This window comes from Solea senegalensis, linkage group LG9 (assembly GCF_019176455.1).
Source record: "Solea senegalensis isolate Sse05_10M linkage group LG9, IFAPA_SoseM_1, whole genome shotgun sequence".
Lineage (NCBI taxonomy): Eukaryota > Metazoa > Chordata > Actinopteri > Pleuronectiformes > Soleidae > Solea > Solea senegalensis.
The window spans coordinates 18648023-18661275 of NC_058029.1; the positions used below are offsets into that span (position 1 = coordinate 18648023).

Genomic DNA, 13253 nt, shown 5'->3' on the forward strand with positions numbered 1-13253 from the left:
AAAGACAAAAAAACTATTACTAAGTAGCAAGGAGAGTTGCTACTTAGTAGCAACTTTACATTAGGTATTTTTTATCTATTGTAGTATGGTATGGTATTTTAAGTAATTGGTTTTACCTTTTGACCAATATGTTAAATTGTACATGAACTGCTGAGACTGGTGGCAGCATCATCATATTACCTGTTGCAGTGAAAGCAGTGCTTGTGGAAGTCCACACCAGTCTGTGTAGTCTCAGTCACTCACTCGCACAGTCACTGTTCACTCAGGGAGCTGCTGTGGTTCTGGGGCGAGAGTTCACACACAATCTGACACAATATTATGTTGAAGTTAATGAATCCTGGAGCCTCTCTGCCATCAGGAGGAATTTAAATAATAAAATAAAAAAAAATCTGTTTAAAGTTATACAAGAACTTGAATACATTATCTGTACTGCAAATGTGTACACTTAGCAAATAGTTGTTCTATACAGCATGTAGATTCCAGTCTCTGTGTATGTCAGAGTACACAATGACAAATCATTACTATGTGCTTAGTTTAAGAAAGATGCAGAACATGTAGATGTATCATCTTACGTCATTTCACTATAATCGAAGTACATTGGGAGCAGGTTTTAAAATGACATGGTCTGCATTCATCATTGCCTTATTTGCGCTAATGCTGTGCTTATACTGCAGAACACACTATTGCTCATGTGTTTTTCTAAATGTCAGTGGCAAAGAGACTCCCATTTGACCCAGAGCATCCATTTAAAAGCAGTGATGGAGAAAAGAGGCACTACGCTAATGCACCAAATGCAGGAAAATGAGAGAAGCTGAGCTAATGCATCAGAAAAACCACATGAAGGCAAGTCATGAAAAGTGCACTTATAAGAATCCTTAAATGTCACCGGTCTCCAAGTACCACACATTCAACAGATAGGCCATTCACATTGTATTTTATTACGCAGTCGATTCCACGTTTTCTTTCACTGGATTATTGTATTAAAATGTTACTACTGAATCTACAGTATTTAGTCTTAAGCTTTATTTTGAAATGCATTCACTTGAAAAATTTGATTTTTGTCATCATTCTTCAAGTGGCAGTTTTCTATGGAATGCTTTGAAGAATGTGACAAATTACGGATATTTCACCAATTAATGCATATTTTTAGGGCATCTTTATTTTCCTAAAACAATAACGTTAGCACCGATAATCCATGACACACAAATTGATATGGTTTCAGTATTGGAAACAGCAATAACAGTCCAGCTAATTGCTTCAGCTCATTCCTCGTCCTCATCCTCAAATCCATGAAACTCTACATCCATGTCATCACTTGACTGGAAAAGCTCCCAAAGCTTCTGCGATGAGTTGTCAGGCACCTTGCTTGGCTTTGCATGTTCAATGTGTGGGTCTACTTTCCGTCTTTTGCGTTTATAAACTCGAATCCTTCTCTGTATTTTCCTTACTGGAGAAAAGTTTTGTGAGAGAACTTGTGTGTTTTCTGGAAGGTCTGTTACAATCTTGTTGTCTGGTGATGCATTTCCATTCTCCAAAGCCTCAAACGGTAACAAATCCTTGTTCATATTATGCTCCTCTTGTTGCTTTGTAACATTTATCCTGTTTGAGAAGTCATTAATATGAGGTGGTGAGGGTGAGCCGTTTGTGTCTTTGTGAAGTATTTGGTCCACTGAGTCGACCTGAGTAGCTAAGGAAAGAAGCGATACATGACATTCACCTATAGAGGAGGCTGTTTCTTTCGTAAGCCGAGGACTTTGAACATCCTGAGCATTTTGAGAGCAAGCGGTCCAGGATTTTTTTCTGAACTGCCATTTACGTGCAAGATATGTGCTCCTCCTGTCCTTGTGCATCAGAGGCACAGACACAGGGAGTGATCTGATTTTTACAGCATATCCTGGATTAGATTCCACACTTAGAGTCTGATGATTCTGCTCCTGTTTTATAGTCTGCGTGGCATTGAGATCTGCCCTGTGACTTAGCTCAGTTTTCCCACATGGTCCAGTAGCTACCACAACAGAGGAAACACTGCACTTTGGTCTAAAGGGAATAAAATAAATATAGTTTAATGAAATAGAAAAGAATAAAGAAATGTCAGAAACAAAAATAAGAGCGAGAGGCATATTAACGTTGATAAAAGTTGTGATGGAATACAGAAGCATTACCTTTTAGCTTTAGCATTGATGTGAATGAAGTTGCAGTGCAGTGATGAAATCTGCCTGTCCACCACCAAGTATTTATCATCACTCTTGGAGAAAGCCTTATGACGTTCACTCTGCAGATGCTGAACAAAAAAGATGGCTGTTAAATTATTGATAAACATGGCTCTCTCCATTTCCATCCTTTTTGCAAAGTCTACCACCATCTGTCCCTCTGTGTTCCTGTCTTGGATACCAAACCTGCCCATCACTTCTTCATCACCTCTATTTCCTGCACCAACATGTCCATTGAAGTATGCACCAATTACCACTCTCTCACCTCTGCACCATATTATATTCTGCATCACTTTATCGAACTCACTCCAGAATGTTTCCTTTTCCTCTAATTCACATCCCATCTGTGGGGCATAGCCACTAATAACATTTAACATCACACATTCAATTTCAAGCTTCAGACTCATCAGTCTATGTGACACTCTTCACTTCCAGGACATTCCTAACAAACTCCTCCTTTAGGATAACCCCTACTCCATTTCTCTTCTTATCAATACCATAGTAGTACAACTTAAAACCTGCACCTAAGCTTCTCGCCTTGCTACCTTTCCACCTGGTCTCCTGGACACACAGTATATCCACCTTCCTTCTCTGCATCATATCAACTCTCTAGCTTTTCCCGTCATCGTCCCAATATTCAAAGTCCCTACTCTCAGTCCCAGACTCTTGCCTTTCCTCTTTTCTCTCTGTTTCTGAACCTGCCTTCCTCCTCTCCTCCTTCGACTTCGACCCATAGTAGCCCCATTTCCACTGTTACCCTGTAGGTTATCGGCACCAATGGCGGTCATTGTTAACCCGGGCCTCGGCCGATCCGGTACGGAAGTCATAGGTTCGATTTGCATATTTGGTTTTGGCACAAGTTTTATGCCGGATGCCCTTCCTGGCGCAACCCTCTGCATTTATCTGGGCTTAAAAAGACACTGGCTTGTGCAAGTCCAATCATAGTAATAACTCCTTTGGTTTCAGTAGGGTCCTTCACACTTAGACCCTAATAATTACTAATTTAAGATGAGCTGCAAGGAATTGTTAATAGTATTGGATTCAAGTTAGAGCCTTGATACATTATAAAGCTACCCATTTGTAAATAATAAAAAATAATAAAATGTATTTAAAATTTATGAACAACTGTGAAGACTTACGGTTGTGAGTTTTTCATATTTGACCACACAGCACTCGCAGTAGCCGCCTCGTTTCTTGTCTCTGTTCTTCTTTCGGCCATGGACTTTCTCCTCACTGGCTGAGGCTTTCGCGCCTCTGTAACCAAAGATCGCGAGGTTGAACAAATAGAATCAGATAAAATTGTAAATTTTTGACAAATTTAAATGATTAATGTCCATGCAATCTTGTTGTGCAATTGACTGAGCAACTCCCCAAAGTTTCAGAATCAGAATACTTTATTAATCCCCGGGGGGAAATTTTTTAAAGAGGATATCAAATACATTATTCTATTGTATTATAAGGACAACATTTTGGATATAATTAGTTAGTTAGATAGATAAGTGGTTAGTAATTTTGCTGTAAATTTGTATTATCCATGCATGGTTAGAAAACAAGCACAGGGCGTCAACACAAAAAGAGATAGAAAGATGAAGTCATGACACACTACAACGAAAGCTGTGTGCAAATAGATCAACAGATCTAACTTTTTTCTTGTGAAAAAAAATATTACTTTTTATTTTGCAAAGACAAGGGATATACATATGCCTTTTCGTTAAATAATCATAATAATAAAAACATCTGCAGTAGTTGTTTGTTTATGTATGTGGCCCTGTGATGGACTGTTAAACTGTCCAGGGTGTACCCCGCCTATCGCCCTACGTAAGCTGAGATTGGCACAGCTCCGCCCGTGACCCTCATGTGGAGGATAAAGCAGTAGAAGATGGATGGATGGATGAAAACAGTTTGAGGAGTAGTGGTTAGTTGGTCCAAAGGGAAATGTGGTATATGAGCAGAAAATATGACAATATGCAGGATTCAACCATTGAAAAATAAACTTAAAGTTGATCTATGACATCAAGATGACAGCGTAGTTTCAAACTGTAATAAAATAATAACAAAACATTTTTCTGAAAATGTAACTAGCAAAGAGAAAAGCGGAAAATAAATGACCAAACCTTTTTCCATCCGGTTTGTTACCAGGTGAATATTTGTCCTCAACGCAGAAGGGACTACAAGGAGGAAGAGACTTCAGTTTGAACTCTGGCATGTTTGGCATTGTGCGGTAGATTGGACGGTAGTGTCTGAGGTAGAGGAAAGAAACATTAAATAGTTGGCAGATGCAAACAAGTTAAAGACAGAAGATTGAGGTCTGCTTAATTTACTGTCCTGCTTTTTACCTGCTTGAATCTTCAACCTTAACGAATGGTTTGGTGATTCTTCCAGCTGGAAAAAACATCATATATAGTCCATTTCAATTTGAGTATGCATTTATAAAGCATCTAAAACAGACACTGTACTTTGAGCTAAAGATAAAAGAATGCAAATTAAATCAAATCATTAAACCTTTGCATTTCTGAAATCCTTGTTTTGCCGTTGACTCAGCTTTGACCTATGACAACAGAGAAAGCACTTTAAATTCATATTGAAAGTATTCATGTAATCCATGTTTAACGAAGGCATGTACGTGTTCAAACCAATAAACTTACATTTGTTTTTACAGCAGAAGTTGCAGGACACTGGCTGCTAAGGACCCTTTTTCTCTTCTGTACATACGCCATTACATCTGTGATTAAAAAAACAAAAAAAACATTAGTTACAATTTCACTGCAACAATTCAAATAATATAATAAAGTGACGCAATGTAACAATAACTCAAATATCATTCGGGACATACCTTTGATGTAGAGGATTTTCACACCCCACTCCAGAGCATTTGACAGAATCTTGCTCAATTGTGCCCTCTCCTAAACACAATCAGATCATCTATTAGCACAGAAAAGACAGATTTAAAGGTATTTTGTAAATTCATTAATGTTGACTTAACAAACCTGCACTTTCACCACTTTTTCCACCAAAGATTTCCCTCGACTTGTGACAAACTGAAATATCAACAGAAAGTTTTCATTTGCGAGGTTGAATGTAAAAGCATATCATGCTATATATGCATTTAAACTAAGTGAAAAAAGTAAGTTAAAAGAGTAAAAGACATGTAAACAATGTTGCAACAATGAAAGTGATCTCACCGTCTCAATTTGACCTTGAGACCTGTTCTTGATGTTGTCCCCATGGCTGCCTGGTCGGTGCGGGTTTGAGCAAGGATGAGGTGAACTTGGTCCAGAGTCTGGGCTGGGCACAGGCGAGTCCTGCCTGAGGCACTGCACATATTGGGCTTCCCTCTTGTTGGAGACCAGATACTTAATTTCCTTACTGAAGAACTTCTCAACAGTCTGTCAGACAGACAAGATACAAACAGATGTTTTGGGGGAATTCTTCTTGTTTTGGGGGAGTGACAACAGCATTTCACAGAGTATGCAGACAGCATCTTACAGGGCTGGGTATCCACCTTAATCCAACTATGTTAATAGAAACTTATAAGCATCCATAACCAAGTGAGTAGAGAAAAATCATGTCCCAGTTGCTGAAAATATCTGAGTCAGATATGTCAATTACTTTATGTACAACTCATATTTTACGATTTAAATCCATTTTGATGATAAACATGTTTTATTAAAACAAGGTAAATTCAGCATTTAAGGTTTATCACTTTTGTTGTTACTAAAATACTACTCTTTAATAATAGCACCAAATTAGCAAAAAAAAGTACATTTTGTATTAAATAATCATCAATAAATAAAGTTAAGATTGATCTATGATATCATGATGACAGGGAAATGAGAGCTGGAAGTTTAAAGCATATATGCTAACATGTCAAAACAACACAAACAACTGATTATTAAGATGAAGGTTTCACACCAAAACCTACATTTAAATTTAATTAATTTATCATCTTAATTTAAATTAATTTAATTTAAAGTTTGTTGCACAAGAGAGGAAGTGATAGCTGAAGCCGGATTCTATAAAGCTGCATTCCTAATTTGGAAGCAATATAATATTGCAAGGTCTAACTCTTACTCTGTAAAGTGCCCTAAAAAGTATGCGTGCTGTGATTAAGCACACTACAAATAAAGTAGAATGTAATGTTGCCAAAAGAGACATTTAAAGCTAATTAAAACTGGAACTAAATGTGATTATCTCTCACCCCTCCCAGTTGTTTGATGTCACTCTCCAATATCTCTGTGGTCCTGTTTGATGGCAGGTCCAGGTAAAACACTCTCCCTGCAAAAGGTTTGCTGTGAGTGGAAGAGGACACATGTGATGTTGGCTTCGTTTGGCTCAGTGTTATTGTGTCCCCAGGCTTTCCTAAAAGACAATGGAAAGAATAAAGGAGAAAAGGTCAGTTCCACAACTTAATCTCATCTGAGAGCATCAATAGACACTTGCCAGTCAGCTGATCCCCAACAACTGAATCGATTTGATTTTACATAGCGTGACCAGCGCTTGTCAGCACCTTCAGTCAGCTGCTCATCACATGTTCCACTTTTAACTCTTGAGCTTAAAAATGTTTACCTTAATAGTAGTTTACCTGAAGTCCATCAAAAACATGTCTGCCCTTCTTAACTTTACCTCATTCTGGGATCGCTACTGTTATGGAACAATGGTATGAGAAAATAAAGTGAAGACACGTAATGTGTTAAAATTTGACATCATTTTCCAGTCTCTTGCAATTAAAGACATAAAATTAACACTCAGCTTTCACCTCTGTGCCTAAAATATAAAAGTGGGACAGAGGGACCACTACTGTGTCCGGCTCTGTCCTAAAATAAAATTGCATTATATTAATATTTGGTGCGGCTTTGATTTTAACCCACCACGTTTTACTCCAGGGTCACCTGAGTCAAGATGTAAATAATGGAACTAGTTCTGGTAGACTATATGATATTGTAAGATATTCTTTCATATACTGCAACAGGGAATAGTATCATCATTCTGTGGATAAATGTTAAATATCCTACATAAATTGGCAAAGGATAAGCATGGACTCCTGAGTCTGTCTGCTTCATTCTTTAGTTTTCCAACTCAACCATGGCAGTATTACCCTTGATTGACTACACTTTTTGTAACCTGCCTGTAACACTGAACTGTAACATCCTTTTATCATCTGAGCATCTATCACATCGTTCTGTCATCATGTTTATGTCATCTGTACAGCACTCTTTTTTTCGTTAGTGAAGCACAAATATCAAGATTCTCAAGAATGAACAAAATTTCGATATACTGTGTGATCAGTGCAGTTATAACAACAATAACTTAATTGGTTATTATCTTGGATGGATTTCAGTTGATGACAATCATTTTAGACACCATTTACTGAATTTAGTATTAATCCTAAAAACAGAAGCTTTGTTGTACTACGATGACACGTGAAAACAAACGTCTGCGATTGGACAAAACTGAAAAGACACTATAATAAAATAATAAACTATAATTTTACCTTGCCAATTGGGTCCTCTAGGCCTCTGAATGCGTTTTGGCTTCATTTTACTCTCTTTCGTTAAGAGATAAATGTTTTTCTTGCCCCTCGGTCTTCAGTCAACATGTCACAGGAAGTCCTTTGTATTGTCCCGTGGTTGTAACAATCTATAATAATTATTTACACTGAAAGGTGAAACAAAAACAGTCGTCTGGCAAAACAATCAGCTGAGAAGAGGTGGAGGCTGTTCATGTATCCGACACTGATTAAACTTCAGTAGGTTCAGTGTTTCCCCAGGCTCGTTGGTTTCCTGTTTTGAATTAGTCTCAACATTTCGCAGGTTTAAATTTACAAGAAAGTCTCCCGAGTTGTCGTGGCATGTTTGTTACCACATAATGTCCATTGACCTGCTACTTTTCCTTCTATTCGTACAGCTGAAGGAAACTTTTTCGATCGACATAACGTCTCGTTCCCGCTTTAAATACAATGGTGGAGTGAGCGTAAGTTGCCATGTTTGACACTTTCCGGTCACCTGACCGTAATCACTTTCAAAAGCACACCAGTTATCTGGGAACGCGAAGGAAACACACATAATATTTTTTCAATTTATTTACTTACTAAAAAGGCGTTTTCTTTCCTCAGTTAAACTAACGCTATCAGACACATCTTATGAAAAAACACGAGACGCCTCGTGTTTACGGAATCTTACAAAACCTGGCAACACTATTACTACGTAAACGTCCCTTTTGTTTGAATGTGATGTTTCCTCAACAATGTAAAATAAAATAACTTAAATAAATGTGTTAAGAATATATCAGGTTGGGTGTTTTTTTTTAATTTACAAAGGTATTTCGTGTTACGTGCATGTGTTTGAGTTGTATTGTATGTAATCTAAAATTTAAAAAGTGAAGAATCTGCTTCACTTAAACCAATATTACGTGTGTTTGTTGTGTAAATGGTGATATCGAGGGTTACATATCGCACGCGTACGGGTTTATCTCTTATTCACGTCTGGACTCTGTAGAACACTAACTCACAAAACTCGAGAAGAATGTATAGTTTCATGGAAGACTTCATGGATGACAAGAAGTTTTAGCAGGTAGGAAGTTGGATAAGCTAATTGGCTAACGCAGGTTAGCCTAACTGATTGATCGGTTCGATAGGTAACGTGACATTTCGCATACCTGACAACTACTATTTGTATGTGTTTTATGAAGACATCATGAGTGGCCAGAGATCTGCCCCTGCAGCCAGGGATGACATTGCCCCTCTCCAGCAGATGGTGGCGTCCTGCTCTGGAGCCATCCTCACGTCACTGTTTGGTGAGGAATGTGTCAGACATTTCCGATCAGATCTGGCACATGTTGTCATGTTCCTTTAAATAACGGGAAAGGAGTGTCGACTTGTTTTGCAGTATGACGTTGTGGAATTGTGACTTTCGCAAATTTAATCAAATAATTGTGTATTTTTTTTACTTCTGAATGCAACGCAAACTAATTTGTGACACTGAAAATTTCCACTGCATTATTGTATGATTTATTGCAGGGCAGCAACAATACTTGGTGGAGACATTTCCTTTTTACTTAAACTTGTTGGTTCTTTTAAAATATACATATATATATATATATATATATATATATATATATATGTATGTAGTGCACCTAATAAACTGCCAAATCATTATTCAAACAGTCCACAATGCAGTATTATTCTGCTGTAAATACAGGGAAAGCAGGTAGTGCACCTAACAGACATACTTAAAAGTCTCATGTTGACGTTTATTTTCTTTATTTTTCAGTCACACCTCTGGATGTTGTGAAGATCAGACTTCAAGCTCAGAAGAACCCCTTCCCCAAAGGTATAATGTGCATACCTTAAATTGGCTTAGTATTGTGTTTTATATGATCCAGTGGTACTAACTACAATATGGCCATTTACTGTATGTGTTTGTAATATTTAGGTAAATGCTTCGTCTACTGCAACGGACTGATGGACCACATATGTGTGTGTGTAAATGGAAACACAAAGGCCTGGTACAAAGCCCCCGGTCACTTCAGTGGCACCCTGGTTAGCAAGATAAAATTGCATGCCAATTGTTTGTGATAATGTGTTATGAAGTTTCACATTGCCTTTTGTGAGTAATAGAGCCTGTGCTTGAGTGTGTACATCGTCCTACTCTGACTCTTCACTCTGTGTCTTATCTATGCAGGATGCCTTCGTTAACATTGTACGCCATGAAGGAATAAAGTCACTATGGAGTGGTCTACCTCCAACCCTGTAAGTGTTAAATCTTGGGTGTTTGTTTTGCTCTGTGTGACACTTTACTCTGCCTCGACTTCATCTTAAAGCTGCAGTAGGCAGGATTGCGGGAAAATAAGTTGATGGTCAAGTTTCCTTCACCAGTTGCAGTATATTAAATGAGCATGGACAGACACACTCGTTTCATATGCAATATATCTCTCCATCTGGGAAACTTTGTGTTGATACTGACACTTTTATTTTGTGTTTTATTGTGTGTTTTTGCCATGGGATCATTTACATTCAATTTTTAGGTTTCTTTGCAGCATAGGCAGTTGTTGCCTGACTTGTAGGTATAATGAATAGGTGTGCCTGCTCTAAACTGCACTTCCTCTTGTCATGCTTCTATTTGAATAAATAATGTTTATTAATTTGTTAACTACTGTTATTTTGTTTTGTTTTTTTTTGATGAATTCTTTCCAACAGTAACAATGTGTTTGAAAAACATGTGTTTATTGTCTGTATGTGCTGTCTCTAGTGTAATGGCAGTCCCAGCTACAGTGATCTACTTCACATGTTACGACCAGCTGTGTGCAGCACTCAGGGTCAGGATGGGCACCTATGCTGACGAGGCTCCTCTCCTGGCAGGACCCACTGCTAGATGTAAGCTATGGTTCTGTTCTGTCACTAGGCAACGCGACAAATTCACTTTGATGTTCACAGAATTAAACATCTCTGGTTAACTAAACTATACTGACTGAAAATGTGGCTTTAAAGTAGTTGTTATTGTTCCCTTTCTAAACTTTTATTTATTCAGACTAAGTTCCCTGCTCACATTCATACAGATACACATAATTCATTTTAAAGGGAAACCAACTTTACTGTAATTGCTGCAGCAGTTTTTGTGTTAATTGTATAAAGCTAAAAAATGTCCACACTATTTAATCTGTGCTTTGTCTCTTCTGTTTGTTTCAGTGGGAGCAGCAACAGTGATCAGCCCTCTGGAGCTGATACGCACAAAGCTGCAGTCTCAGAAACAGTCGTACAGGGAGTTGACCGCCTGCATACGCTCAGCAGTGGCGAACAAGGGCTGGCTGTCGCTGTGGAGAGGTTTGGGACCCACGCTGCTCCGGGACGTGCCCTTCTCAGCCATTTACTGGTACAGCTACGAAAAGGGCAAGAAGTGGCTGTGTGAACGACACAACGCCAGGGAACCCACATTCACCATCGCCTTCATATCTGGAGCAGTGTCTGGCTCAGTGAGTGCATCAGCCAAAAACGGATTCACAGAAAATGTGTCAGTTTATGAGTAAACGGTCAAGAAAAACCATCATTTACTGTTTGTTAAGTCTTTCTAAAATTTCTTTCAGATTGCATCCATCGTAACATTACCGTTTGATGTGGTGAAAACAAGAAGGCAGGTGGAGCTGGGAGAGCTGCAAGCAAAGAATTGTAACTATGGCATTAAATCTTTATTGTAATTTTTACATTACATTACATTACATGTCATTTAGCAGACGCTTTTATCCAAAGCGACTTACAAAAGTGCATTTAAACATTTGGCTACAAATAAGAGCTAGAAGTAAGTAAGAGCTTCAAGTAGAACAAACTTTTTTTTGGATGTAACTCAAACTGCGCATCAGAATAAGGAAGACAAATATCTCCTGGGGTTTCCATACAAAAACATATTTAGGGTTTAAAGAGAATAAATAACTCGATTAACATAAATAACCAGTCGATACAACTTAGGTATGCAGAAGACCATTTCTGAATGTGCAACATGAACTTTGAAGCTTTGAAACAAATGTGCTGCTATTGAAGCAGAAGACCACACCAGTATAAAAGTTTAAGAACCACTGCTCTATATCACTGAAACTAAATCTTTTTTTTGTGTTAATGTATCACTGATGAGTGTCCTTCTCTTGTCAGTGTCATGTAAGGTCTCATCCAGCACCTTCAGTTTGATGAGAAGGATTGTGACACAGGAAGGCTTTAGCAGACTGTTAGCAGGTAAGATGTTTTTGCACATTATAATTATATCATTTTACTCACCAATATTTTGCCTCTTCTCATACGCGATGTCACTGTGCCAGGTTTTTTCCCTAGGTTGATCAAAGTGGCCCCAGCCTGTGCTATTATGATCAGCACTTATGAGTTTGGCAAGGCCTTTTTCCGCAAGCACAACCAAGAGAAGACAGTCAGTCTGCTACAGACCACTAACACCTGAAGGTTTTCCACTCACCTCTCTCCAACTCAAATGACTACTGCTAGAAGAAGCTGATTTCCCAAATGAAAAAGAAGAAGAAAAAAAGCAGAATGGAAAATAAAAAATAAACTACCTGGCCCATTTCTGCATCACATAGTAATGTTAATTCAACTTTATATGAAAGCTTTTCTTTTAAATCATAGTATTTATAATCATACAATATATTATATGGTTGTATATTTACTGCTCTACATGCTGTGCAGTACCCACACAACTGAAAATGTTTTGTTTTTTTCAATTAATCTCATTGTAGGCAGCATTTTATGAGACGGCAGCCACAGATTTGTAAATAATCTGTCATTTCCCGCTTTATTGGATGTATCACTGAGATGTTGTGAAGTCCTCAGATTAGATGAATTAGTATGAATTAGTTTAATTTTGAATACCAGTGTCAGTATTTGTACCATCAGCAAGAGAGGAGTTCCATGTTTTTATACTTGAACTTAAATGAGAATGTTCGTAGATGTCAAAACTCCATCAACGCTTGCAGTTCGTAGGACATCTTTTGTTGTCGAACTGACACTTCTCATCATCTCATCTCCAAAAACTCCCATTAAGACTAAAGCAATGAAATTCCCAATATTACTAGCTGATTTCAGAACTGATATGTAGTGGTATATGTTTTTTGTTTGTGTTTTTACCAATCTAAACTAGATTGTAAACTTAGTTATGTTTATATTATACTTTTTGTTTTATTTTAATGCATTCCTTTCAGATTCAGTCCATTATTAGTTGTGTCTAACACCTGCCTCAAATTGCCTTAACCTAAGCAGACAAATAAGTCTGTATTGAGCCACAAATGCCTATACCACTGTGATTAAATTGCTTTCAAAGGTGGATAGCTGTGGGGAGATCAAGCCTCATCCAGGTTAGTTTTCCATAAACTCATAAACAAGTGTTGCTGGAGTTGTGACCTCAAACTTGTGTTTCCTTTCTCCTTCACCTGGAACGAAAGGTGCATTTGTGCCAGAAACCTCTAGCCTGCTTCTAAAGTATATGTTTGTGGGGGAATTAAAAGTCTAAAACCAATAAACTCTTTCTTTGGAAATTCCATTCATTCATTCATTCA

The 13253-nt window shown here is 37.8% G+C and overlaps 2 protein-coding genes across 2 annotated transcripts; one reads left to right on the top strand and one right to left on the bottom strand.

Moving 5' to 3' along the window:
- Window positions 1-917: 917 nt before the first annotated feature.
- Window positions 918-8257, bottom strand: dbf4 (DBF4 zinc finger). The gene is made up of 12 exons (XM_044033102.1): window positions 7702-8257; window positions 6409-6569; window positions 5393-5596; window positions 5198-5248; window positions 5044-5113; window positions 4856-4932; window positions 4713-4758; window positions 4547-4592; window positions 4325-4450; window positions 3350-3464; window positions 2163-2281; window positions 918-2037 (listed from the first exon to the last, which is right to left on the bottom strand). The coding sequence occupies exons 1-12, from the start codon at window positions 7745-7747 to the stop codon at window positions 1263-1265; spliced, it is 1836 nt and encodes a 611-aa protein (XP_043889037.1). The 5' UTR covers window positions 7748-8257; the 3' UTR covers window positions 918-1262.
- Window positions 8258-8624: 367 nt separating this feature from the next.
- slc25a40 (solute carrier family 25 member 40) lies at window positions 8625-13237 on the top strand. The gene is made up of 10 exons (XM_044034504.1): window positions 8625-8779; window positions 8898-9002; window positions 9479-9538; window positions 9641-9747; window positions 9890-9957; window positions 10457-10581; window positions 10894-11177; window positions 11289-11370; window positions 11848-11928; window positions 12012-13237. Exons 2-10 carry the CDS (start codon window positions 8903-8905, stop codon window positions 12143-12145), a joined length of 1041 nt encoding a protein of 346 aa, XP_043890439.1. The 5' UTR covers window positions 8625-8779; window positions 8898-8902; the 3' UTR covers window positions 12146-13237.
- The last annotated feature ends 16 nt before the right edge of the window (window positions 13238-13253 follow it).